Source organism: Scomber japonicus, chromosome 24 (genome assembly GCF_027409825.1).
Source record: "Scomber japonicus isolate fScoJap1 chromosome 24, fScoJap1.pri, whole genome shotgun sequence".
Lineage (NCBI taxonomy): Eukaryota > Metazoa > Chordata > Actinopteri > Scombriformes > Scombridae > Scomber > Scomber japonicus.
Window position 1 is genome coordinate 13,202,488 of NC_070601.1, and position 26,851 is coordinate 13,229,338.

General features: G+C 42.3%; 1 protein-coding gene across 2 annotated transcripts in view; it reads left to right on the forward strand.

Moving 5' to 3' along the window:
• Window positions 1–26,851, forward strand: part of LOC128354156 (R3H domain-containing protein 1) — a 49,680-nt gene that overhangs the window by 7,785 nt on the left and 15,044 nt on the right. The window contains exons 2-16 of one of the 2 annotated variants that reach the window (XM_053314418.1): window positions 787–940; window positions 6,504–6,708; window positions 14,704–14,827; window positions 16,251–16,329; window positions 16,917–16,976; window positions 17,462–17,602; window positions 17,869–17,977; window positions 18,159–18,254; window positions 18,611–18,636; window positions 18,937–18,990; window positions 19,750–19,976; window positions 21,769–22,038; window positions 22,673–22,827; window positions 25,962–26,318; window positions 26,504–26,660. In XM_053314418.1, coding sequence (XP_053170393.1) covers window positions 6,544–6,708; window positions 14,704–14,827; window positions 16,251–16,329; window positions 16,917–16,976; window positions 17,462–17,602; window positions 17,869–17,977; window positions 18,159–18,254; window positions 18,611–18,636; window positions 18,937–18,990; window positions 19,750–19,976; window positions 21,769–22,038; window positions 22,673–22,827; window positions 25,962–26,318; window positions 26,504–26,660 — 2,020 coding nt within the window. In that variant the 5' untranslated portion in view covers window positions 787–940; window positions 6,504–6,543. The remainder of the gene's footprint in view (window positions 1–786; window positions 941–6,503; window positions 6,709–14,703; window positions 14,828–16,250; window positions 16,330–16,916; window positions 16,977–17,461; window positions 17,603–17,868; window positions 17,978–18,158; window positions 18,255–18,610; window positions 18,637–18,936; window positions 18,991–19,749; window positions 19,977–21,768; window positions 22,039–22,672; window positions 22,828–25,961; window positions 26,319–26,503; window positions 26,661–26,851) is intronic. The other variant, XM_053314419.1, reaches the window with a different exon arrangement.

Genomic DNA, 26,851 nt, shown 5'->3' on the forward strand with positions numbered 1-26,851 from the left:
ATTATTTATGGCGCGCAGGCACGCACAGGCCCCCGGAAATACACACTTTTTTTTTTTTTTTACCACACACACAAATATTCCAGAGTTGCTGACATCCCGAGTGCTGTCAGTCAGCGTGACCCCCGGTGTCAGCGCACCCTGCCTGTCCCCTGCCCCTGCTCTAACCTCTGACCTCTCTCGGCCAGTGTTGGAAATGAACTTTTTGGGCTGCTGGATTCTAAACTTCTACCAGACACTTTTTTTTTAAATTAACCACCTTTTTTTTTTTTTGTGACGTTTGTCGTTCCTTGAAAAATACACACAACTTATACACATTTTTCCCATTAAAAGGGATTAATAAAAAGTATTCATTTAATATTTATTCACTCACCATTATCCATTTTTAATCCTCCTTCACACACACACACACACACACACACACACACACGCACACACACACACACACACATATACACACTCACTGAAGCAGACACCCAAACAGCGAGGTACTGTAGATCCTCTTTAAGTAGGGCTGAACACTTTCTTCATTCTCCAATTTTCATATTTCAGGAGGCGTAATATTTGTTCATGGTGAAATTTGTGTCATTTTAAATAAGAGAGACCATATCGCAATTTCAATTTCAGTCAAAAAATCGCAACGTAACTCCACATTGTCGTTAAAACGGTCCGTCAGGTTAAGCTAGAAGTGCTCTCCGATACACTAGAGGCGGCAAAAGGCTCTTATTTCCATCCTCGCCCTGAACCCTAACACCAAGGTGCTAACCCCTGTGCCTCTCTCGACGGCAGGTCAGCAGGGGTCATGAGGGTGTCGGAGGCCCCTGTTCAGAGCAGCTGAAGCAGACATGGGCAAAGAAGTCTCAGATGGCATCCGTAGGCTCGGCCTCATCGACTTCACTGGCAGCATCCTCCTTCGCCACAACCACCACTGGCTACGCAACAAGTATGTGTCCTGTTTATTATTATTATTATTATTATTAGTAGTAGTAGTCGTAGTAGTCGTAGTAGTAGCAGTAGTCAACAAGAACAGTCAGTCAGGGAATGTGTTAATATCTCTGTTGATTTGTTACTATAAAACATTAAAAATCATGATTAAAAAGGTAAGTGTGATGGATTTTGGTCACATTTAGTAATGGAAGCTGTGAATCATGATGTCAGTATGAGAATTTGGTCATGAGATGAAGATAATGATGGTGAAATATTGGTCAACCCAACAGAAATATATCTCAGACAGTCATTGTGTTACATGGTGTTTTTTAGTCCAACTCTGAGACTGTTCACCTTCTTTTTAAACTATTAACAAAGTAGGAAGACATGAAGAATATAGATATGGAAGTCATGTATAATATAGCAGACATTGTGCACTACATTACAATCACAATTAAAGTCAATAGTGTTTGATTCTCTCTTGTATCCAAATATCCAATATGATTAAAATGTGCATTTCAATGTCAGAAACATACAACAGTTCAGATAATACCACACACACACACACACACACAGTTACCTGTAGTACAACACTAAAGCATATACCTTCACCTTAAGGCTCTCAAAGGGATAAATGACACCCATGGTGCACTGCAGGCATCAGATTAAAAATGTCAACAGCACAGCACTAACACAGATGAGTCCTTCTGTTCTCTGTGTTTAATGTTCCAGCTGCATCAAATGTAAGGAGAAATGTGTGTTTGCACCTTAAAAATCATGTGTTGAGTGTCAGATGGTTTATTGTCACTTTGGACCATAAATGTCATGAATCAATCAGAAATATAACAATTTATTTCTCCCTTTCCTCACACGACTGCTGGCTGTAGAAAAAACAGCTTTGGTCTCTGCGTCCTAATTTGACGCTCCAAAATATAAAACAAGGTTTAAGTAGAGGCGTAAAGGCAGATTGATGCTCCAGCTAAGACTTTTCATGCATGTTCAATCATCTAAAACCATAGATACTTTAAAACATGCACATCAGATTTATTCAGTGCATTTGGACCTTTTATTCTTAAAAATAAGCTTTTAAACCTCACTAATTATAAAATGTTCTCTGTAAAATACTAACCCAGTCAAGTCCATCCAAAATATTGTATACCTGAAGAAAAGAGTGTTTTATCTCCTTTCTCTGAGTAACTTTCACACTTACATCAACACATGAACCACAACAGGAAGAAGAGTCACAGGACTAGTGTTGAAACATTAAGTGCAAACTGGTTGTTTTCTTCAATAGATACTACACAGTAAAGCAAATAGAATCTCACTTTTTTCACTTTTACTCATGTTAATTGAATCTTAAGAAGCAAAACTTTCCATGTTGACCTCACTCTCAAACTGAATGATGAATATTGAATACATGAAATCAAGTGAAGTTAACCTGCGGTGCAGCTAAAAAAGCAGAAGTTCATCCACTTAAAAGCACATTTCTCTGCAGCGTGTATGATTGATTGTGCATTGAGTCAGAAGTTTTCCCCACTGCCACAGCACAGCAGCACCTACTGACGATGGCAAATAGCTGTCATTACATTGAGTGGATTATCCATAATATGACACTGCAATATTAGGGAGGCCATAATTGCGTATGTGAAAAAATATGGTGATGTCCGTTTTCAGGCTCACTCAGAAGAGACCAATTTGCCGCTCCTTAAATTCCCAGACGCTCCCTTAATGCAACGCTAAGAATCAAATGATGATCCATATAAGTTGTGCAGGAGAAACATCGGGGAGTCTAAACAGGCACAGAGCGCAATTACCTCAGCCGCTAGAGATGAGACGGCGAGATTCAAATGCATCAAAGTCTGAAAACCAAATTTAGCCCAGCACAGTCCCGTCCTCCATGATGAAATGTGTTTGGAAGAATGAATGATACGATGAGGGACAAAATAGCTATCCGTCACAAGCTCCAGCTCTTGAAAGTATCTGTCCAATATTGCAAATCTTCAACAGGGGGGACTCGAGAGACTTCACTCATCAAAATGTCAGCAACAGACTAAATATTCAAAGGCGTGCACGGCACTCTGGAGTATTAAGCTGTTTTCCTTCAGAATGTAAAAATAATGTAAAGCAGCAGCCGGCGGTTGCTTTTGTCAAACCTCTGACAGGTCATTGAAATTCAACATTTGACTCTCGGGCGCCCAGCAGAAATCTTAGCTAACCTCTTAGCCGGCCCGCGCAGCATCGGGTTAGCAGCACATTTGCCAGGCAGAGGAGCTCAGGAGAGCGAGCGGACTTCACTAGAAGTCAATTACTCTGACATAGAGGAATTGGATGCCACCTTTTTTTTTTTTTTTTTAAAGAGGAGCGGCGTTCACTCGCTTGCTGCCTCAGCTCTTTAGGGACGGGAGATAAACAATCAAGTTTCAGTCGGCCGCTTTGCCGCTCTGCGATCAGATAGGAAAATAGCTCTCATCACAGCCCGGCCAAATAGATGGAGGGCCCTCCGCTGAAAGGCTGAAAGGCTGGAACACACACGCAGCCAGTCACGTACACACTCGGGCGCAGGGCACCGTAAGTGCTGTCATGTGTGGATCCAGTTTTTGATGTGCAAAGTGAATTTGATGAGCCCATTTCTAATTAACCTATTAATCATAGCTCTCATGTACCAGATGTCTGCCCTCCCTTTCTTTGCGGACGCATGTGCGCGTCTGTGTGTGTTTCGCTGCATGGGGCCCGGCTGCATAATTAGGGCATATCAGCAGGATGAACTCGCACCGTGACTTCAACACGCGGAGGTCATGGCATTACACAGATATTTCCTACGATGGACCTGAGGTGCAAAGCACATAATGTTCTCAGATTATCAGCAGTTTGAAGATCTTTTGTTGTTTTTAAGTAAAGCTGACATCATCACAAAATGACCCCATCTTTTCGGCACAATGCTTGAACCAGAACCCTGTCTTCTCTGGAACGCACCAGGGATTTCCCTTTTTATACACTGTAGACTGGTTATTCATGTTTTTAGATAGCAGCACACAGACATTAAATAAGAAAACTCATTAAAAGGACATTAATCAATTAAATACACAACATCATAATATATCTTTTGTAGAAGTTTGCTTAAAAAAAACACTTTTCTGATGTCATCAGTTTTTTTAATAGGTAACCTAAAATGTTGTAGAGTATGTAGAGTTGTTGCGTTTGTTTAATATCTGTAGTGACCATCAGAATTCAAATTAAACTCTATATTCACTTCTTATAGGCTCACTACAGGTCTCAAAGCATTTACACTGTAAAAAATAGGACAAAAGCATTCACAAAAAAAATTAACATATCCTTTAACGAGTTGCAGCCTGAAACATCAATGTCAAAGTTTTATTATGGCGGACTCAAGTGAAGACTGACAAGACAATGTAATCTAAAGCCGCTCACAGGACCAAAGTGTCCTGCTGTGTCTTGTCCAATCACGTCCTTTGTGTCTCTCGCAGAGCAGCTGCAGAGCTGTGAGACGGCACAGACAGACAGTAGTGACTGATGACCGCAGGCTGGCCCTCTCTCCTCTGTTCCTCTGTTCGCTGCTTCAAAGACCTCTCTCACGGCCGACATTTTGAGTGGTCAAACACAGGTGTAACTAATAACATTAACAATAGCTTCATTCCACATGGCACTGTGGCTAATGTTATTACTTAGACCTGTGTTTTACCAATGTAACCACCCTTACTGTCAACATAGGTCTTTGTGTATTGTGCTCTACATATGGGGCGAATCGGTTATTATATCCGCCAGGCATAAAGCTGGACCGGATCATGCTTTGCTCGTGTGTGTGTGTGTGTGTGCGTTACTCTGTGTGTCTGTCCTCAGCTAATCTCATATTACTGGACCCATCAGCCTTCTTGTGCACATGTATGACTGTTTGTTCAACCGCCTCTCATTGTGGTGATTCACAATTTTTGAAAAATGTATAAGGAAAATGCAACTCCTTATGGACCTTTTGTAACATATTCATATATTCAGAAGTCTTCGCCATTTTACGATATGTGTTACAACGCAGAACAAGGGCAGGCAAAATACTTAATCGGCACATTTTGGATTTTTGACATCCATCGAAAAGTGTGGTCTCATCTTGAACCCGGAACGTTTGCAGATGAACTCCACACCCAAGATGTTACGATCTACTGAAGTCGGGCACAATACAAGATTTAAAAAATCTCCATTTCTGTTACCATCACCACCATTTTGACTCAGACCTGGCTGGGAGAGATCTGCAGTATGGTAGCTTTCTCTTTCAAAACAATGCCTTCAAGAAAAACTGGAACAAAATGAGCAGTCCTCACTAAGCATTCCTCAAACAAAGCTGTGGACTCCACCACATATGAGGAGCAGGTGTTTAGCTGGGGGCCTGATCTAATGATCCAGTGAACAAGTAAGTTTTATTTATTACTTTATAGACACATAGCTGGTATATCTTATTTATTTACTATTCTTTTGTTTTACTTCTTACCTCAATGCCATTGTAATACACCACATATATACATTGCATTATTGTATAGTGGTAAATGGTAATTGGGGTGGGTTTATATAAGAGCCCTTTCTAGTCTTTTGGTTCACACACATGTTCATAGACTGAAGACAGAAGCTGCCATGCAAGGTGCCAACCTGCTCGTCAGGAGTTTTAATACTCTCTCTCTCTCACACACACACTCACTCTCACACACTAATGGCACAACCTTCGGGAGCAATTTGGGGTTCAGTATCTTGCCCAAGGACACTTCCACATGCAGACTGGAGAAGCCAGGAATCAAACTGCTGATCTTCCAATTAGTGGAAGACCCGCTCTACATCCTGAGCCACTGCCGCCCCTGATTATGCTTATTTTTTCCAATAATGTAGGCCAGTGTTATTACATTTATTGATGATTGCATTATTGTACCCCTGCTGTTTGCATTTTCCAAATAAATGCATAGTTGTGATTAGATAAGATCAAGACAATCAATCTAAACTTTGTCATTATTCTCACAGTCTAGAGGAAGAGACGAATGAAGACGATGACTGAAGGCCTGTGCAACCACTGGACAAACCCCAGATTCTGATCATTATTACTGTTTTATTTACACTATACTAACAGAAACTACTCTTTCATTGATCCTATATCTTTCTTTAATGTAGATAATTGAAGAATGTAGATTTACAAAGTGAATTGCTTGTGAAATGTTATTTCTGAAATAATAAATCTGCTCCAATTAGAGAGTGTGTATCATTGCGTTGGTATTAATGCATTCACACACATCGGCATATGCTGTTTAAAAAAAAAGGGAGAACAGGAAGAAACTACTTATCATCTGCTCATCTCACAGTTGCGTTTTGGTGTGTTCTTGCTCTTGTATGCTTTGAAACTTAAAGTACTTTATAATGATGAAGAACTTCCACCTGTGTACCATCTCGTCCCAAAATGCAACCAAAGCAACACAGACTTTTTTCCTAACAAAGAATATGATTGTTTAAACCTTTTTTCTGTGACCCACCACAATCTTTACTCTTAATTCCTAGAAAATGTCCCTTACGGATGTACATCTGTCTTTCAGGTTGTCTGTATTTGCCAGCATCTCCCAGTAAGACTTTGCAATGAGAATGTCCGATTCCGTCGACACTGAAACGATGAAGGTTCCCGAGGCCGCCGACACGGTACCGTCTCCGAATGACAACGCCACCAAGTCTGAGGTTTCCGACCAGAGCCAGAGCCAGAGCAGCAGGGACGAACACAGCAGCAACAATAAGAGGGACGTACAGGTAAAGAACTGAGACATCTCCCTCTACCCAAAGAGATTTACGGTTGAACATGTTTTCCAAGGTTGGAGTTTAACTTAGGAGACAAGATAAATGTACACGAAGAACAATTTAGCATTTTGGTTACGCTCAGCCCCCCCCCCTCTTCTCACATATACCACTGACTGCTATTGTATATATTGAATGATTGAGCACTTTAGTGAAAGGAAGTGTCAGTTTCCTCAACCCCACTACTCCGAAACCTCTAATCAGGGGAGGCCAGGGATGTCAGCAGCCTGACCGGAGCGAGTCGAGGACACTTGACACCTCACCAAACATTTTCAGCTCTCCATGAAAATTCAGCAAGAGTCAACGTCAAACCCCAAACTGCCGTGAGGGAACTGCTGTCACCTGCGGCATTCAAGATGATCTTCCCTCTCCTCCCCGCTGCTTCAGCAAGCTAAATTATTCCTGTAAAGTATAATCTGCCCAAACTGAAATAATAATAATGCGAGGCTCGAGTCTGCCTCGCCACGGCACCCAGATCGGTCCGAGTTGAACGTCTACCCGACAGCTGAGGAACCCGAGAGCGTGGTAAAGATAATTTGGTCGTAGAAACTAGTAAATCTCATGTATCCTCTATGGGGGAGTTTAAAGCAGTGGATCTACTGGGGATTTAGGGCAACTGAGATCACTTTCAAATAAACCGCTAATTAATTAGGTCTCCGTGTCATTGCAACAAATGTGCTTTGGGACTGTGTGAAAAATTTGCACTTGTTAATTTGTCTTTTAAAGTAAAACCGGCGCCAACTGGTTCACACTCCAACAAAAAAAAAAAAATCAAAACCGGCGAAAGGATATTAAAATCTCTCTACAAACACGGCCAAGGAAACAAAATCCAGGAAAGGAACAGGATTGTCTCTTTGGCTGCAGCCTAAAAATAGGATTCAGGCCAATCTGGCCTTGTGGTAGCAGGCAGGGAGAGCGAGGCAGTCAGGCAGGCAGATAATCTGGAGCTCAAATCCTGGCTTATCTACCAACTTCCTGTGTCTATGTTACCCTGAGGAACAGAATGACACCAGCATGGGGGAGCTGCAGGGAAAGGAGGAGGAGGAAGGGAGAGATGGGTTGAGTGGTTGTAAGAAGGGAGGGATCAAGGAGAGGAGGAAGGTAAAAGAACATGAGAGACACGGTATAGAAGGATGAGGGGAGAAAACAGGCATCTGAACAATGAGCATCTGTTCTGTTACTTAAATAATTGTACTCAACTTAAAAAACTCCATGAGATCAGGCGCTAAAATTGAGTACACATGATGGAAATAAGTAGCTGTTGACTACACTTGCCACCTGTCATCTGAAATGATGCAGGTAAATACTTAAAGCTGCATGTGTACAGAACAGACAGAGAATATAGGAATTTAAAGCTACACTATCACATTTTTTGAAAGGAGAAATACATCATCTTCTTCCAAGTGAAAAGCTGAAATCATAAGCGGTGAAACACATCCTTTCTTGAGTCAGTACACTCGGGGGGTTTTCTGCTGCAGCCTTACTTGGTCTGGTATGACCAGTAGCTAATGATGACTAATGTTGGAAGACTTTATTTAGATATTGTGTGGCTGACATTATCAGTCAGAGTCAGTTTGCTGATTTTTATCTCAACTGAGAGTTATGTCTCTTAAAGGAATATTTAGACAGTTTAGGAAACACTCTTAAACATTAGCTAGATGATAAGATTGACATACACTAATTGTGAAGCTATAGTCAGCCCAAGTGTTAAAACATTAAGTTATGGTTTTACAGAGGGTCATGTACTGGACTCAGTAATATTATACAGTTTGTGCAGGTTCCTTGGCAACCACATGATGAGCACAAGACCCCCTAGAGCTATATATCGTTTTCTCCCTGCCTCCGGTCTTTATGCTAAGCTAAGCTAATCAGGTTCTGGCTGTTGCTTAGTATTTAGCACATGAACATGTAAGTGGTATTAACACTCTACATGACAGCAGACAGATGTGTCTCCCAAAATGTAGAACTATTATAACACACATTTGAACTACACTTACACTACAATAGAACATTTAAACCAATCAAGCTTTTATAATATTTAGATAGAAAAGATTTAAAGATTTCATCCCTGACTTCTCTTATTCAACCGAAGCAGACTGCTCTTAGTCTCAGTTTTTACCAGCTAAAACAGAATAGCGTCTGTTTCCCTCCATCTCTCACCTTAAATTGACTTTGCATACCACTACCTCCTCTGAAGTTTTTCCTGACCTCTCTAAGTATAGGAAGTATCTAGCTCTTACCTCTCATTCTGTTCCTTCTCCTAAAACTCATCCTGGCACAGGATTGGCCGATTAATCCAATTTTATTTTCAATTACGATTATGCCTTCCATCGATTTGTGAAAACAACATAATCAAGATAATATGATCATTGTGCCGCATCCTATTACGAATGCGTCTGCCTTTAAAAAAAAAAAAAACAACCAAAAAAGAAACCAGTCAAATAATCAGCAGCGGAAACTGACTTATTTAGAATTCCCCAGGCTGCTTTCATTTAGTTTCAGTCAGACACTGGATGCTATTATTTTAGGTACGAGTACACTTATTTCCATGTAATAATCTCTCTTCATTCAACTGCCTGGCGCCTCACTTTCTGTGTCTGCAGTCACTTGTCGTGCACATACTCATCTGTAAAAAGCTGATTAGTAAGCTGGTTACACGTATACACGCCAGAGGAATTGGTGTTCTCCAGGGAGTAAACAGGTTTCTCCTTCACATGACAGTTAAGAAATCTGCTTTCTGGAGAATATCGACTGTAACCCGCCTCGTCAAGTGCATGTAAAACACACTGCAGGATAATATCAAACCTCTCGCTTCTCATAGTACCATGATGAATGATCATTTTAGTATTGATCACACAACATGCAGCTTAACAACGCTACAGTAATAAGATCTCAATTATCTCGATCTAATTTAGTTTTGTATTTATCTATTTATCTCATTTTTAAAAGTTGAATAAATGATCCTGATTTCAGTATCGACCGAAATAATTGTTCCTATGATTTTTGCCACAATGGAGCAGCCTCTACTGTGGCATAATTACTCTGTGGTCGCAGGACATGTCAAGATATGCTGACGGCACCAAAGCCCCTGACCTTTCCGCTCGTAATTTTCAGCAGCAGACGAGGCGAAGCTCATTCCGGCGCTCCGTGTAAGGGCATCGGTTAAACGCCTGAAAAGTTCATTGTGGGAGAAATAGAGCAGGTTGGAGATGTGTGGATGAGAAATAAGGAGGGGGGGGGGGGGGGGGTGGGAGTGAGGAGGAGAGGGGTGACTGAAAAGCATTCCGACAGGGAAAGGAGGGAGGGGAGGAAGACTGGGTGACTTTGCCGCCATCTGCCTCCAGCTCCGTCCTCTGCTGCGGCAGGACAGGTGGCCGCCCTACTTCTGCTGACTTCAGCCCTTTCCCTTTCTGTACCACCCCCCCGCCTCTCCATCCTCCTCTCCTCTTTTTTTTTTTCCCATTCCTTTATCTCCTGCCCCGGCATTGTTCAGTCCCCACTGGCCCCCTCGCCGCTCAATTAGCCGGTGTAGCGGTGCGCTCACAGTCCCACCTCTCTTACCTACCCACCCCCCCACCCCCCTCCACCTTCACCCACCTACCCTCTCCTTCACATCCATATTACCTGATATAGAAAGAGGGAGGGGGGGCAGCAGGTCACAGGCATGGGAGATGGTCGAACAGCGTTCCCATTTCAATTTTTTTTTATAGATGCTATTTGGCCCTCGAGCTCAATGAGAGAGGGGAGGGGTTGTCCTTTTGATTTTTAGAGGACAGGTGGGAAGGACAGAGCTGTGTGTGTGTGTGTGTGTGTGTGTGTGTGTGGATGCATGTTGGGATTAGGAAGCAGAGGACTGGGCTCTGTTACAATTTAGACTGAAATGGCTCCTGCCAGGTCCCCCCCCTCCTCCTCCTCCGCTCCTCTCTGTGCGCTACTGAGAGACCTTCTGTTTATACGTACACATGCACACACACACACACGCACACACAGCCACCAGTGCGTGAAGCACAGTGGCACCGAGCTGTCTCACACACTGTCGGGCGGCTGGTCTCTCTCTGCATCTCACCTCCAGCGCCTGGGTCTGATTCACATGACAGCTAAATGGAGCTGGGAGCAACACATAAAAACTGACCCGAATCCCCTCGCAGCCAAATGTCTGGCTTTTGTTTTCCTCCGATGTGTTTGAGTGCGTGTGTATGTGGTGCCCTACAGTGCGACCGCTTTGGTAACATATGCTCTCCAAAAAAAAAAAAAATTAATTCACGCTCCCAGGAAACGGTGAATGTTCAACTTGAGGTTTCACGCCGCAAAGGGAATTTTTATTTTCATTTCTCGCACTTCAGTGACGCTACATTTTGTCTTATCATTGAGTGAGAGAAAAAAGGCATTATGGGAGTTTGTCTGTGTGTGTGTCTTTTGTATGAAAATGTTTTGTGTGTTGCCCGAGCTCTTTTGCAGAGCTAGCACACGCATGCACAAAATGTAGGCCAGTCATATTTAATTCAAACGTCTCCAAAAGAAGTAACAGTCCTCTTTTCCTACCCAAAAATTCTGTGGTTTTATTTGATTTTTTTTTTTCCTGTGCACTTTTCCCTGCACCCCCCCCTCCCCTTCCCCCCTCTCACTCCTCTACCTACCTACAAATGGACAGCCTGTGAAGTACTCTAAGGTACGGTATGCTCGACTGGCATGTTGTGCAAGCAAGGATGCTCCAACCTGTCTCACGTGTGGATTGTTTTGCTTGGATTGACTCGGACGATGCACCTTGTGTTTGTCATCCTTACATATTCTACACAGTCTTAACGGCGGCAGATGCTTTAAAATAACTGCGATGCCGTTCTTTGAATGATAATGGAGGATACGGTGTGAAAAGTGCGCTTGAAGTTTGAAACGGATATTTTCTTTGTGCTTGCTGCATTGCTGTCGATGTGGGAAAAAGTTTTTAAAAAAACACGATAAGGCTCGGGTGTGTGTCATGATACTAACTCATTTTTTTACTGTAGACTGTTCTGATCAAGTTATGTGAGAAACAATCACGCTCAGTCACTCGGGTAAAGATTTGTCAGCTGAATTGTGAAGTATTGATTGTGCTCGCTGGCTTGTGTTGTTTTTTTTTAAATTTGTTTGTTTTTTCCTTTGGCTTGTCACTGTGGCGTGATCATTATTGATGCAGTTGTGAGTGTGTGTGTGTATGTGTGTGCATGGTTTTTAACTGTGCCCACCCTACCTGCACTCCTCCCCCACTCCCCCCCCCACCCCTTCCACCTCCTCCTAGTCCAACACCAAGCTAAAGCTCGTGCGGAGCCTGGCGGTGTGTGAAGAGTCCTTTCCTTGCCCCTCTCCTGAGCCTTCAGCAGCACCTCAGGTAAAAAACCAACAAAAAAACCAACAAAAAAAACTCCCCGAGTGTTTTATCACATGCAGAACTCATCTCAGTCATCTCATCAGTCTTGACGTAGCCTAGTTTTTTGACTTTACAAGCCCACATGTGTGGCGTTAAAGCACCAACTGACCCAGGATCTGCTTCTCATGCTCATCACAATCGAGCCACTTAGACCTCTTGATGCTTGATTAGCGGCCTTCATCTGACAGCCATGATTAATCACCCCAATGAAAACATCACACCATCATCAAAAACAGGAAAGTGCGGTTACTTCTTTAAATGAACTTTTTTTTAAAAATTTTTTAAACGCTGTATCTCAAGGCAAAGCCCCACTCCAATCAAACTTTCTCCATTACATGCCACTCTGCACAGCTGCTGGCAAGTTTCCACACACACACACACACGCGCACGCACACACATTTTTATCCACACAGGTGTGTCTGTTCAGGGCATTTCAGCCAGTCAGCACCGAGCCCCATAACCAGAGGGCGGTGTTATTCCCACAACAGTCTCGCATCGTCTGCACTCACACAACGTCGTGTATTACCGCCATCAATCATGTCGAGGAAATTACAATTTCCACACGTCAGCTACAGAGAGCCGCTGAGCGCTCTAATTGAATACTCCTGATACCCCACACCCCCCCACCCCCTCCTACCCCCCTCTGCTACTGTTATTGGGGCCCGGAGTCGAGGCTCCTCTCAACAGAGCTCTGCGGCAAACTAACCTAGAGGGGCGAAGTAAAGCAATAAAGGAAGAAGAGGAGGAGGAGGAGGGGAGGAGGGTTGGGGGGGGACACATTAGTGGATTTCACATTCAGCTGTAAGATCACAGATTCCCATTCAAACTTCCCGATTATGAAATTCACCGTTATTCACCGTGTGACATCATTGTCTCCACTGTCAGTTTGTGAGATAGAACAAAAGGCCATATGGATCTATAGGCTGCGTCCAAACTGTCTCCGCATCTTGGAGACAAACAAAAAAAAATACACATCCTGGCTGTCAATTCCAATCAATGGTCGATAGTCAGGAGGCCTCTGAATGCACACTGTACTTGTTTTTTTGTTTTTAGACTGACAGCACGTTCATTACATATTCAGAAGACCATCATTTTCCCGCTGTTTTTCCTTTATCTCGAGGTAAATGGATGTCAGGAAACAAATGAGGCGGCTCCGCAACAGCTGCACATCAACCGGGGCGGCTTCCACGCGACGATTGCCGACGGTGGCTTTAAAGCAGCAAACATCGCCGCTTATTGCCAGGAAAGAAGAAAAAGAAAAGGAGAAAAAAAAAATCCTTTTGCTTTGACACGCACACACAAACCCGCCGCTGTCACTCGAAATCGTTTTCACTTTCTCGCCCTCTCCCTCTCTCTCTCTCTCTCTGTTTCTCGGCTCTGGCTCAGGCAATTAGTCAGTGGCGGCTCTCATTAGCATATTACATTTTCACATATATTCTGCGCGTCTTTAAAAAAAAAAAAAAAAAGAAGAAGAACGAAGCGTCTCATTATCTTGCTCCGCAGCTGTTAGAGGGGGATCAAACCAGTGACCTTTTTGTGTGGTTATGAGCTGCTCTCCCACCATTAGGTCAGTCTTCTCTCGCTCAGTTCATTCATTCATTTCTCTCTCTCTTACACACACACATACACACACTCACACTCACAGACTCTCTGATGTTAGCTTTCCAGAGTTGTGTTTAATCCACTTACGGTGAACTGGCAACCCCTCTCCTCTATTCAGCCTTTCCTTTTCAGCCTTTGTAGAATTGCCTGAAAAGCAAATCAGATATTGCTCCGAGTGTGTGAGTCTGTGTGTGTGTGTGTGTATTTGTGTGTGTGTCTGTGTGTGGTGAGGAAGAGCACAACTGGGGTAAACCAAGGCCATTTTTAATACATCTCACAAAACATCCACACCAGACTGCAGCACTGTCATTTTCAATTTTTTTTTTTTTTTTTACAGTTGGAGAAGGATTACTACTCAACTCCTCCATTCTGTTGAATTTTAAAGAATGAAAATATGCTGTGTTGTTTCATTTTTTGGGGCGGGGGTGGTGGGGGGTGTCATGTTTTATTCAGGTGGTTTTAATAAAAAAACAAGCTAATCAAGCAGATTAATTGCCACAGCGCTTTTGGAATTCATGGACGCAGGCGCATTATTACTGGCAAGGAAACAGGTTTGCATGATAAACCAGGAGAGTTTATTAAGTGTCTTACGGTGGCCTATTTGCCCGCGCTATTCTCTAATTAACCTAGAACCTCAGGCAAGATCACAGAGAATTAAAAGCTTCATATTTAATGCCTCCTATCTAAATTAATGCCTCGTGTCTGCTCATCAGTCAGAGCAGACCCGGGTCACATTTAGAATTTGACGCTCCTGTAAAATGCTGACATTAAGCCCGATTGCATTTGACTCGTGTGTGGCATCTTAGTCTCCCAAAATGCCAAACACACACACACCTCTATTTTTTTTTTAGTGACATCAGCCAGAAGGATTTCAAATGTATACCTCTTCTATCCCTATCCATCAGCCTGTTTTATACTTTTTTTTTTTTTTGCTCCGTGAACAGGATGGATTCCTTCTGCAGCCCTTCGAAAAGGAAGAACGAGCGGCACAGGACCAGGCTGAGAAAGAGGACAGCTCCGACAAGGTGGACAAACCCGAGAAAACGCAGAGAAAAATGCTTTCCAGAGGTGAGAAAAGGCAATTAAACCCACGGCGAAGAGCTCAATATAGATTTTATTTGTTTGTTAGGCGTCTATTTTTATTATATTTAGGTATTTTAACACATTTGCACCCTTATGTGGGACAGTGAGAGCTCTGTTAAATATATATCTAAATACTTATAGTAGAGTTTGGTTAGATTTAAGGGTAGAAACTTTCATGAACATCAAACAGATTTGCCATCGCAGTCACAGGAGCTGAAATATTTCCATTAACACCTCAGCTCTCTTTACATCATAAACACCTGAGGCCTCATTTATAAACATAGCTTAACACCCCCCTCCCCACTCAAAAAAAAAAATTACTTGAAAGATGCATGCGCCCCTCACCCCCTCAATCTGAAAATTGAAATCCATATAAAGGAGACCGTGTGCACCTGTAGAAAATAGATTGCTTCTAATATCATTTTGGTGAGTATTGGTGACACTGAAGGCGTCATTGAAATGAAGCCAAATGCCTTAATGATACTTATCACACAATTCATGTCACTCAGCCAAATTACAGCCTTCTAATAATTATATCCTTTACCATGTCACGAACACGAACATCCGATCCTAAACATTTTTTTTTTTCTCTCTTCAGTTTTTTTTTTTCCAAGCTCAGTGCCCTCCAGTTTGTCCAAAAGCACTTCTCAATTTTAAATGATATCTCATTATGGGCCGATAATTGGCGTGATTCAGTTAATTGCGACAAGCTCAAGGTGTGAAGCAATTATACAGATTCCCACAGGCATATAAAGGTGTCTAGTTCCCTCTGTGGAGCAACACGACTGATGAGGCAAGGTCCAATTATAGAAACCAGACACTCACCGAGGGGAACGAGCTCTGGCATCCCCAGACTCCCACTGATGGGTCGTATCCTTGTTTTTTTTTTGTTTTGTTTTTTATTGCTAAAGAACATGTGGTTTTTATTTTTATTTTTTGGGGGGTTTTTACCACTTTTACATATTTTAAACAGTTTAGCTGGCAGCATTTTCCTGCTGCGCTCTCAAGCTGCCAGATTCCTTTCATGTTCATCACACCAATAACAACCAAATACGATGTGACCCTCGGTTAAGTTTCTCTTTTCATACATGCAGCCATTCTCCTTTCAGACAGGTTGAATGACAAGCTGATGAATTTGCATATCAATATTCACAAAGGAGTTTCATTAACTGTTCATCATTAATTTGGGGAGTTAACGAGGCGGAACATTTCAAGTTTCTTGTCATCCATAGAAAGATAGTTATATTGAGGAAATGCATGCAGGTAAGCTCATGGTATTTTTGAGCTTAATGCGTAGTGAACATTTAGGTATTGAATCTTTGCACATCTGTTTTTCTTAATAAAATCTGTGATGTCTTAACTCCAAAGGTTACCACTCTTAAACAAGATTTATGTCTCTCTCGGTTAGATTCCAGTCAAGACTACACAGACTCAACTGGCATAGATCTCCATGAATTCCTGGTCAACACACTGAAGGGCAACCCCAGGTATATTCATCTCTCACACCTTTTTGACATCTATTGAACTTAATGGCCAACTCACATCAGCAGTTAATATGGCAAAATTAAAACTAATGGATTCACTTTCCCTGGATGTTCATCTTAACTTTGGTTAACTTTGACACAGGAATTTATACCATCATATCCTAAATTGTGATTCTGTTTCCTAGATATTAGCCAAAAAAAAACATGTCTCTTCTCACTTTTTACACTGTGAATAAACCTTTCTGAATATTTTACTTGTATTATGCAAAACAAGCAAGGCAAGGACATAATAAAGGAGTTAATATGATTTCCACCTTTCTGTGTAGGTAATAGACAGTTTCCTGTATGCTAACGTTTTAGCATTAGCTCACTAGCTACAGTAGTTTGCTAACTTGCTCTGCGAATAGTCACTAAATCAGCAAGCTCATAGAACCAGAGATCCAATCATTTCTCTGTGCTACTTTCTGGCCTTCTAGGGTTGTTGTAAATGCTATGTGAACATTGGCAATCTTTCTTATGATATTATTGATTGAACCCAATTTCAAAGTGTTTGACATGTCTCAATAACAATCTTTATTTCCTGTTTTTAGGGATCGAATCATGCTACTGAAGTTGGAACAGGACATCTTGGACTTCATCAGCAATAACGAGTGAGATATTTTCATTCAACATATTATCAAGCACCTGCTCTACATTAAACCAGAGGAGGATACATTAATTAGTCAACCCAGCTGCTACAGTGTGAAGGAGAACCTACAAACCTGTCCATCAAATTAAAAGATTCCTACTAAAGTTGTCTTGAAGATAACGGAGCTCTCTAGAACCCCAGCACAGAAGGATCTTTACACTTTCAGATGGGCTGTGCTTGATGTCGGACAATTAAGACAAACAGCTGTTCATGGTCCCAGTTGCTTCTGTTCTCTAGGGTTTGGAGCCCTGTTGGGATGTATTGCGTCATTTTCAAAAGGGGAGAGTCTCTTAACTTCCCATTGGCTTTGGTCTTCAAATTCATAGTCGTATTGATCCAGAGTTATTGAAGACCTACTTTAAAGTCCACTCAAGTAAACTATATAAAAGAAGGTAAAGATTGAGCTGTCAAATCATTAACACACATTTCTGTTGCTCCTCTCTCTAGAAGCCAAAAGAGGAAGTTCCCACCCATGACGTCCTACCACAGGATGCTGTTACACCGAGTAGCAGCCTATTTTGGTATGGACCACAATGTGGACCCCAGTGGAAAGTCAGTGGTGATCAACAAAACCACCAACACTAGAATGTGAGCTTCTCTTCCTGATCTTTTACTCCTTTAAATTCAAACGTAGAACAAAATGATACTATTATTAGACAGATATACAATACTATTACTTTGCCATTTAATTGGAGGCAGTAGCAGGTGAATTTTCTGCAAGCATAAGCCGTTGCAATCAATGGACAGATAAGTCGGTTTCCTGCTCTGGTTGTTGGTTAGCATATGTTGCTGTCAGCATCTGGCTGAAATTAAGCTGCCACTAAAAACTCTCGTAAATTCCCCACCACCGACAGACCCGATCAGAAATTCTCAGAGCACATCAAGGATGACAGGGCGGACGATTTTCAGAAACGCTACATTCTCAAACGAGACAACTCCAGCTTTGATCGTGAAGACAGCACGGTAGGTGTTTTTTTTTTTTGTTTTTTTTTTCTTTCTTTCTTTTTTTTCCCTTTCCCCCAACCAAGCTGTCACTTTCATTTTTGACATGTTGGTAAGAGTGGGACAATCTGGCGTCCCTGACATAGCTGCTAAAGAAGCGTGTTTCTCTCTGTGTGTGTTTGTGTGTGTGCGTCCTTGCCAGATTCGAATGCGTTTGAAAGCTGACAGGAGGAGCAAATCGATGGAGGAGAGGGAGGAGGAGTACCAGCGCGCCAGAGAAAGGATATTTGCACATGATGTGAGAGCTGTTTGTGTAGGCGGGGGTGGGGGAGGAAGGGAATGGGAGGGAGTGGGGGGGCATGTTGCACAAATCTTTGTGTTATTTCTATTCATGTGCAAATTCAGTAGGTTTTTTTTTTTTGCTACCAATTACCACTGCTGGATTTATGAATTTATAGATGGGGGTCTGTAAAGATCTTTGTGGAGAAGTCAGATTTATTACTAGAGTTGCATGTCAGATTTATTAAGATAGATTAAGATGACAAATTGATTCATAATTCAGTCCAATTCAAGAGGGGTTTTTATCACATAGAAAAATAAACATAGATATGACGTGTTCTTTGAATTGACTGGAACTTTCCTTTTCACTGACAGGGAGAACACTTCATACTAGATAGAAGGTAAGTAGTAAAATGACTTTGCGTCACCTCTCATTGAGTCATCATTTTCTTACAAACAGCTATATCTATTGTTAATGATAAATTCTCACTTAATTGGCCCAAGTACAGCCGATTCATCCTTTTTAAAATGTAACTTAAGCACTTCAGGTAGCTGCTGCTTTCAATGGCGTTCAGTCACTTTTATAGTTTGGCTGTCAGAGTAACAATTAGAGTCAGCTCTGTCATGTTTTTTAAAATGGTGGATATCTCATTTTGTCAGCGGCTGCTTTTGTAATACCTCCTCTCCTCTCCTCCCTTCAGCACTCAGGATGAAGACGCATGCATGAGCACCCAACAGAGGCGGCAAATGTTCAGGTGGGTCCACCCCCGTCACACATCATCCAGCTTTTTTTTTTTTTTTGTCAGAGGCTGAACCTGCAGGCAGAAAAAAAAAAAAGAAAGGAGAAAAAAAAAATCTTTGAATCGCCGTCTGTCTTAATCGGCTCGCGCAGGAACAGGAGTGCTGATCTGAGGATTTGTTTTTGCTGCTCGAGAAAGCTCCTATTAAATAGGATTTTCTGCACAGGCTTCTTCATGTAGACCAGCCTTTTCTTGGACCAAAGCTTGCCAGTTAAACCATGAAACCATTTTTTTTTAATGTCATCTGTTTTTGATCAAGCATAGAAGAATACATGGCGGTGATGTTTTGTGGGACAAGAGGCAGTCTCACTGAGGATAAATCAACAACAGCTGAATGAAATTTAGACTCTACATTGACCAAGTTTTAAGAATTTATGAACATTTACTTGGCAAATTTGGCATTATGAGATGAGAACAGGTCATTTTTAATAGGCATTAATATCATAATATCTAGTTCAGTTTTATGCATGTTTCATCCCACACACACTTTTTCATGTGTATTTGTGCTGCAACAGAGAGCGATCAACCTTTTTAATTAGTGAAGAATTGCTTTTGTAACCTGCAGACACAGTGTTCACGTTGCAGAGCTCGAGTCAAGACTTTTTATACATTTTAAAACAAATACATTCAAAATGATTGCGTAAGCTTAAACAGTATCCTTGGAGACATGGACTGACAGTAAAGTCTAACAGGAGACTCTCTCTTCCCGATCAGGTTGCGGGCCAGCCGGTCAGGCGCCAGCAGGCAGAGCAGCTCTGAGACCGAGCCGCGGCACGGCGAGCCCCGGCCCTGGAGCAGCACCGACAGCTCGGACAGTTCCAACCGGCTCGCCCCACGGCCCGCCATCACCAAGGCCAGCAGCTTCAGCGGCATCTCCCCCGGCCTGGTCCGAGGGGACAGCACGGCCAGCAGCAAGAGCACCGGGAGGCTTTCCAAAACAGGCAAGAGAGACCCGCAAGGGGACAACTGAATGAAACACCTCTTGCAAACGTAGACACTAATTGGCTCACATGGTACACTCACTAGAGCAATGTGAAATACAAAAAAAAACAAAAAACTGCATGTACTTGCACTTTAGAGGTGTAGCAGTCAATACTCTGCCATCTCCAAACTTTTAATGAATTGTTTTTCCGTGGAGAAACCATCATCATCATGTTTTATCAAATTCTAGTGTATTGACGGCTTTGAAATGATGCAGATTACATTGTCCCTAATGTACAGGTAAACTTCATTAATTCAGTCACTCAAAACAAGAGAGAGGAGACCGAGACCCTCCTGCCACAGCGCAAAGAGGAAACATTCACTAATTAGACGGTACTCTGGGCGAACGATAACAAAAATAGACGAGCTTCAAGCGAAGTCCTCCGGCGCTCAGAGCACCCGAGGTCTTATCAAAACAAGTGTTTGTCGTCCTGCCGCAGTCAATAAAGTCTGCGTGCCACCCTACAGCCGGACAGCTGTCAAAACTAATTACCATACAGCAACACAGCAATGGAGGAGGCTCTTAGAGTGTGGTGTAAAACCTAGCAGTGAGGAGTTACTGCATAATGTATAAGTGTAAGCGCCAGGAAGTGTCGAGATGAAGTCAGAGCTGCTCCCAAAACTGCAGGTGCTTACTCCACAATTAGATCCATTTGTTAGTTGATTGGTTGAGATTAGATGAGACGTGTTCTTTCCACGGCAAGCTTTTGTCTTTATCTGTGTAGAACTCCTCAGTTGGGCCCTTTTTGCTCTCTCTTTTTTATTTTTTTATTTTTTGTTCCCCGCCATCATTTCCATCTGGCATTTTTTAAAAAGTTTCTCTCCAAGGTAGCAACCTGAGCAATTTTATTTTATTTCTTAAAGTTGTTAACGAGGTGCCACGCCGCCCCTCGCTTGGTATTTTCAGAGAATGAGTTGAGGTGCATTTACCCCTCTCTCCTCAGCCCTTCAATAACCTTCTATTCCAACAAGGCTGCACATCACCTCCACAGGAAAATAGCAGCTTATATATAATAGAGGCTGAATTCATCTCAATCATCTGAAATTGAAGTCTATTATTTCCAGACTTCTTTTTTTTCTTTAATAGTTTCAACATTATCATCCAGTTTTTGGCTAAAGTATTTCAATTTCCTTTCAATCAAGTGCCTTTAAACCAGATACTTTACTCTATAAATACCAATAGCAGCTGTTAATAATGAATTAAAAACAGAGAGGGGTCACTGCTCCATAATGAGCACTGTTATATTTGCTGTATGTTAACTTAAGTAAGATTTAAACTTGTAATGCTCTTACTTAATTATCTGAATACTTCAGAGGAAGAAAAGAAAAAACATCTTTGTTCCCATGCTTAAACGCAACATCATGATGCCAGTCCCTCCTCCCCAAAAACAAAAGGCTCTCTTTTTTTTTAAGGAAGCCTCTTGACTTATTTTGCTCGACATTCTGTAATTACACGGGGAGTAATCGATCACAGACGGCGCACAGATACCAATTTTTCCATCAACAGTTCTCTTCAAAAGAGCAGAATGCAGCGCAGCCTCGAGAGACGCAGCATTATTAGCGAGAGGCACGACTGTAAATGTTCTCCCCCTGCTTCATTATCACCATCGTCTCTTCCACCCACGTGAAGAAGCAACGAGCTCAGAGCAACAAGTTAATGCTGCTCCTGTCAGAGTCATTCTGGGACATGTTGGAAGACGTTTAACTCCTGACTCTTTCGGGGGGTTTTTTCCCGTTTTCCCCCGTCCTTAGGTTCCGAATCGTGCAGTAGCGTCGGCTCTTCGTCCAGCTCGCTATCCCGTCCCCAGCTGCCTCTACCGGTTTCCAACTCTGCCCGCTCCAACATGCCCGGCGCGTCTTTAATCCACCCGGCTGCCGACACGAGAGGCTCGGGACACCCGGAGATGATCAAGAGCATCCCTTCGCAGCTGCCGCCAGCCACAGACTCAACAAACTATTACGTGCTGTCGCTGGAAGCCTCAGGGATACCACCTGGCAGCGTACTGGTCAACCCACACACAGGTTGGTGACCAGTTCCTCCTCACGGCCAGAGTCTGATACTGAGGTTTCTCATGGAAGATGTTTAAATTATTAATAGGCTCGTGATTATATGTTCCACTAAATCAAAAAATCAGCAACTTAAAAAAAAAAAAAAGATGTCTTTCTCGAGGGTGCTGATCCAATCTAAATCTGCGGCATTAAATCAAAGTAAATTTTTCCCAAAATAAATGTTCCTCACTTGTAATTTTCTGCACCGCTTAATGAATATTCATGACTCGGTGACAGAAATTACAGATTGGCATGAGCTTCACTCGGTTAGTCTGTCAAATTAGTAGTCTGAACAAAGCACGCTGATCAAAATGCATTGAACAGATGGGAGAAATCTGTAAATATTCATCATGGGGCCTAACAGACACAGTTGTGCACTTTTGGGCTGCGAACTGAACTCCAAGCGCTGCCAAGGTTGTTAATTCCTGTTGACTCTCCTCTCATGTTCCATGTTTGGGCGTGTCCTTCACTGTCACCACGGCGCATTATTCAAGTGCGCTTCCTTTTGTATGATGCTGAATAGATTTGTGTGTGTGAACGTTTCGCATCACTGTGGTGTTTTTTTTTGTTTTTTTTTGTTGGTTCTCATATGAATTTAATTTGACAGGAAAGCCTTTCATCCATCCCGATGGCAGCGCTGTAGTGTATAACCCGGCCAGCATTGCCCCCGCTGCTGGCAGGAGCCCAAATCAGGGGAAAACCCCACAGCAGCCAATCCCTGCCGCAGGCCAGCAACAGCCAACCAATCATCTCCACTCCCAGGTCAGTAGACGGGACTACATTTTTCTGCAGGGGTCTAATTTTTTTCTTTTTTTTCCTCATTCAGATTGAATTCATGTACAAGCTAACTCTTTCAAACCTTACTAACTTGTAGTGTTGACATGGGAGCTCATAGTAGGATGGCAGGAGCACCGTTCACTAAACCCCTCCCCCAAACAGCAGTTACCAATCATAGCATAACAATCATCTAGGTTTTTGGATTTCTCAACATTTTGAAGTGTTGTGCATGGTGCTGCAGTAACACAGATCATGTGCATTTAAATAGCTTAGAGGATGCTGTTCTTCCAAAACCCAAAACACAAGCATAACAGTGAAGAATGGATTAAATAGTGTGTTTGTCTGCTCTAACGTTAAGGTTAGGGTTAGCATGTCCAGCTAACCAGTTTAGTGCCTACAGTCAATTGCAATTTTTACGGTTGTGATCAACCTCAAACATAAAAATGGTTTTAACACAATAATAGCACATTGCAAATTTTATGACAGTTTATGACAAAACTGCTGCAAAATCAAGTATTTTTTGCCACAATAATTCATAATCTCATTAAATCTTGGAGGGTTTTTATAGTAGTAAGCTAACCCAGCATTACTTATGATTGCAAAGAGTACGTCATACTAGTTATATAAATAAAACTTCTAGCATCCACTGTGTAGTGATTCTCTGCTGTGTGGAATCTGGTCCTGAATGTTGTCAGACTTGAGGCTAAGGTTAGTACCCCTGTCCTGTTCTACTGGATTTTGGGGAAGTTTAGACTTCAGCAGCCACAGCCAGTGTTACCTGAGACATTTACCAAACATGCTAGTTAGTCTTCATTCTAAAAGCATGTTCTCATCTAACATTAAAAAGGAAACCTACTGTTTCAGAATACAAACGTTAAAGATAAATATAACCTCAGTGTTGCTTATCCAGCTGTCTAATCTAAGCAGCCAAACAAGTTATATTAGAATGGAATATACTTATCTTATTTCTCTTCATTATACTTGACACAAAAGAGAAGAACAATGCTGTGTCTTTATGTCTGTCCTCTACTTAATTTATCAGCTGGTGGGGATGCTGAATTTTGCATGAGATATGTAGCTTTAGCTTTAATGTATGTAGCCATTAAGTGCATATTTAATAGCCTTTTATGGAGTTTTTACTTTAAAACCAGTCAGCTGGAAACATTAAAAAAGTTAGCCAGAGACAATGCATTCAACCAACTTAAGTTAACTGGAATTAATGTTAGCTTAATTAACTAGCTTGCTGCAGCTAATAAAATCTGTTAGCAAAATCAGTAGTTGTCAGCTAAAGTTGAGAAGCTGCTTTTGTCAACTTCTAGTTAAAATCAAGGACTAATTATTTTAAAAATGACCAAGGGTTTTGATTGGTTAATCTGCCAGGGTAGCAACAGTAGCTAAAGTGGAGATGGGGCTTAGCGAACAGTACTTTTGAAGCTCCCACCGTTTTACTATCTTTCACCCAGTCTCATCTCTTGTCCTTCTGTCCATCCCCTCTTCCTTTCCCCTCCTCAGCCGATCTGTCCTCCTCTCCAGCCGTCCTCTGAGCCTGTCCACCACCCAACGGTCTCTTATCCTCTTCCTCCTCCTCCTCTTCCTCCTTCTCAGTTCCTGCCCGTCTGTCATAACCAACAGTACACTGTGGTACAGAACTTCTTCCTTTTCTTCCATTTTTTTGTATTATCCTTCCTCCGCTCCATCTCCTGTCAGAGCCGGCTCATTAAGAGTTTACGTACGGACTTTTCTGTCAGCCATTAAATTAATAAATGAAACTCTCCACACAGAAGTCCAGAAAGTAAAAAAAAAAAAAAGAATAAAATCTCCTCGGCTTGAGTCGAGGCTAAAATACTGTGAGTTCTAATTTGACCCAGGTCTTCATCACAGTCTATCGGTGTGCCTTTAACTCAGCTCCTGAAGTAATGGTCTTTAAAATCTAGCTACACAAATGCCATTCTAGTTGATGTGTGGTTTGCTACATGAGGTTTTTAGATTCATCCACATTAGTCTTGGTCTATAGAAAATATGATTATATTTCACCTTGAAAACTTAAAACAGTCTTATTATCCCCTCAATTAAGTATTCATTTAGCCTTTTTTCTTTTTGGTGTATCTAAATCCAGCAGGGGCCATTACCCACATATATAGATCATGTGGGCATTCAGTTAACCTCATTTCTGACCTGGTTTTAGTGAAAGACATGCCTCTGTGACTAATTATGCCTGTGGAAAGTTCCATTAATATTTAATTCATCACCAGATGTTAGCACTGAATAATCCATGACTAAAAACACTACTTTTCCAACAACATGTCAGAATTGACCCGGACTGGCATGCTGGCGGTGATCTGGATAAATAGTTCACTTTAGACTGCTAGTCTCCGCAGACCTGGGTCCGATTTAGACTCCAAAGCCTTGAAGTGGAAGTCGATTTAACAAGCGCTTTTGATTTAGCGCTTATCTTAGAAATCAGCTGACTTGTCCCCGGTGGTCAGGCCATATGGATCCATATTCTGAAGGATTAAAGTGTTTGTGAGCAAGGTTCTGATTGTGAGTGCCCTTGTGCTGCATGTTTATGTCTGTTTATATCCGCTGCCGCATTTCATTTAGTTCCTGTTAAATATTTAAAGATCTCCTCCAGACACGTTTTAAGACCTATATAAAATACGCTGCGTCTGATCGGTTTGTTCCACAGGAGAAAAAAAAGTTCAATTATCTTGTTAAAATCTTTAAAATGACATCTGCTTCTTCTCCCTCATTAAAACTTCCAGAATCTATAAATATGCAAATACATTTAATCTCAGAGGTTTATCAGTGGGACACAAAATGTCTCCTACTTTACTGAAAAGTCAATTCTCAGTGTGTGTGCGCTGGAGGCTTCAAGTTTCCACATCACACTTGTGCAAGCTGAATACTGGACCAGGATTGGCTCCAAACTAGTTGTGATGTCAGAAATCATGCTTGTAGGCCCGCCCCTTAAATTTGGCTTTTCAATGAGCTCAGAGAAACTTCCAGGAGATGAGTGTTGAAGTTTACACTGTAGGAAAAAGAATCTAAACATATTTTTGAGTGGAATGTGACTTTAACACTGTAACAGCATTGCGTTAACAAGCCTGTCTCTTCTCCAGCCTGACACCCTGAACACCCAGTTCGGTCACATGACTCTGGCACCGCAGCAGCAGCACAGCGACACCGGCGCTTCAGCCCAGGACGCCCGCCACTATCCCAACATATACCACCACCACCACCACCCCTCCACCATGCTACTGCAGGGAGCGCCTCCGCAGCAGCTGGCTGGCTATATGGTGGCAGGGCCATCAGGAGGACACCCAGGGATGCTGCCAGGTCAGCACGTCCCGCTCCCGACCCCGGGCCCAAACCACACGTATCACAGCAGCACCCCAGGCCCCTCTGCTTTCCCCGGGTCCACACTGAACCAGCCGCTCCTCCAGCAGCACGCCTACATCCAACAGCCTGTCCAGCAGGTAGGTTGGAAATTAAAAAAATAAAAAACAGTGCTGAGCCTGTGGCGATTTGTCCATAGGCCTCGATTATGACTCGCTCCTGCAGTGGAAACCTGCTTTATGACTAATCCTCCACATTTCTCCTGTGAGCTGCTGCTGTGAAGTGGATTCAAATAGGGCTACTTGTGTTTATGTGTCTCTTCCAGATGTCTACATGTTACTGCTCTTCAGTCCACCACCCCCACTGCTCCAACCAGCAGCAGCAGCAGCAGCAACAGCAGCAGCAGCAGCAGCACTATCGGTCCCAAGTCAACACGCTGCCCTATAACTGCCCTCAGAGCCAAAACCTGCCCCAGCAACAAGGTACACACACACACGAGGAGATGCATGTAAATTTAGCATTTAAGACGATCTGTCAGGTTAATTTCCATTCATGGATCATTTGCATCACTCTGCCCTTTTTTGTTCTCTACATTATTCATCAAATCCAATTTAAAGTTGAGTTGTATGACAAAATACACCTGCATGCCAAAAACCAGCAGGTTCACCCCTTT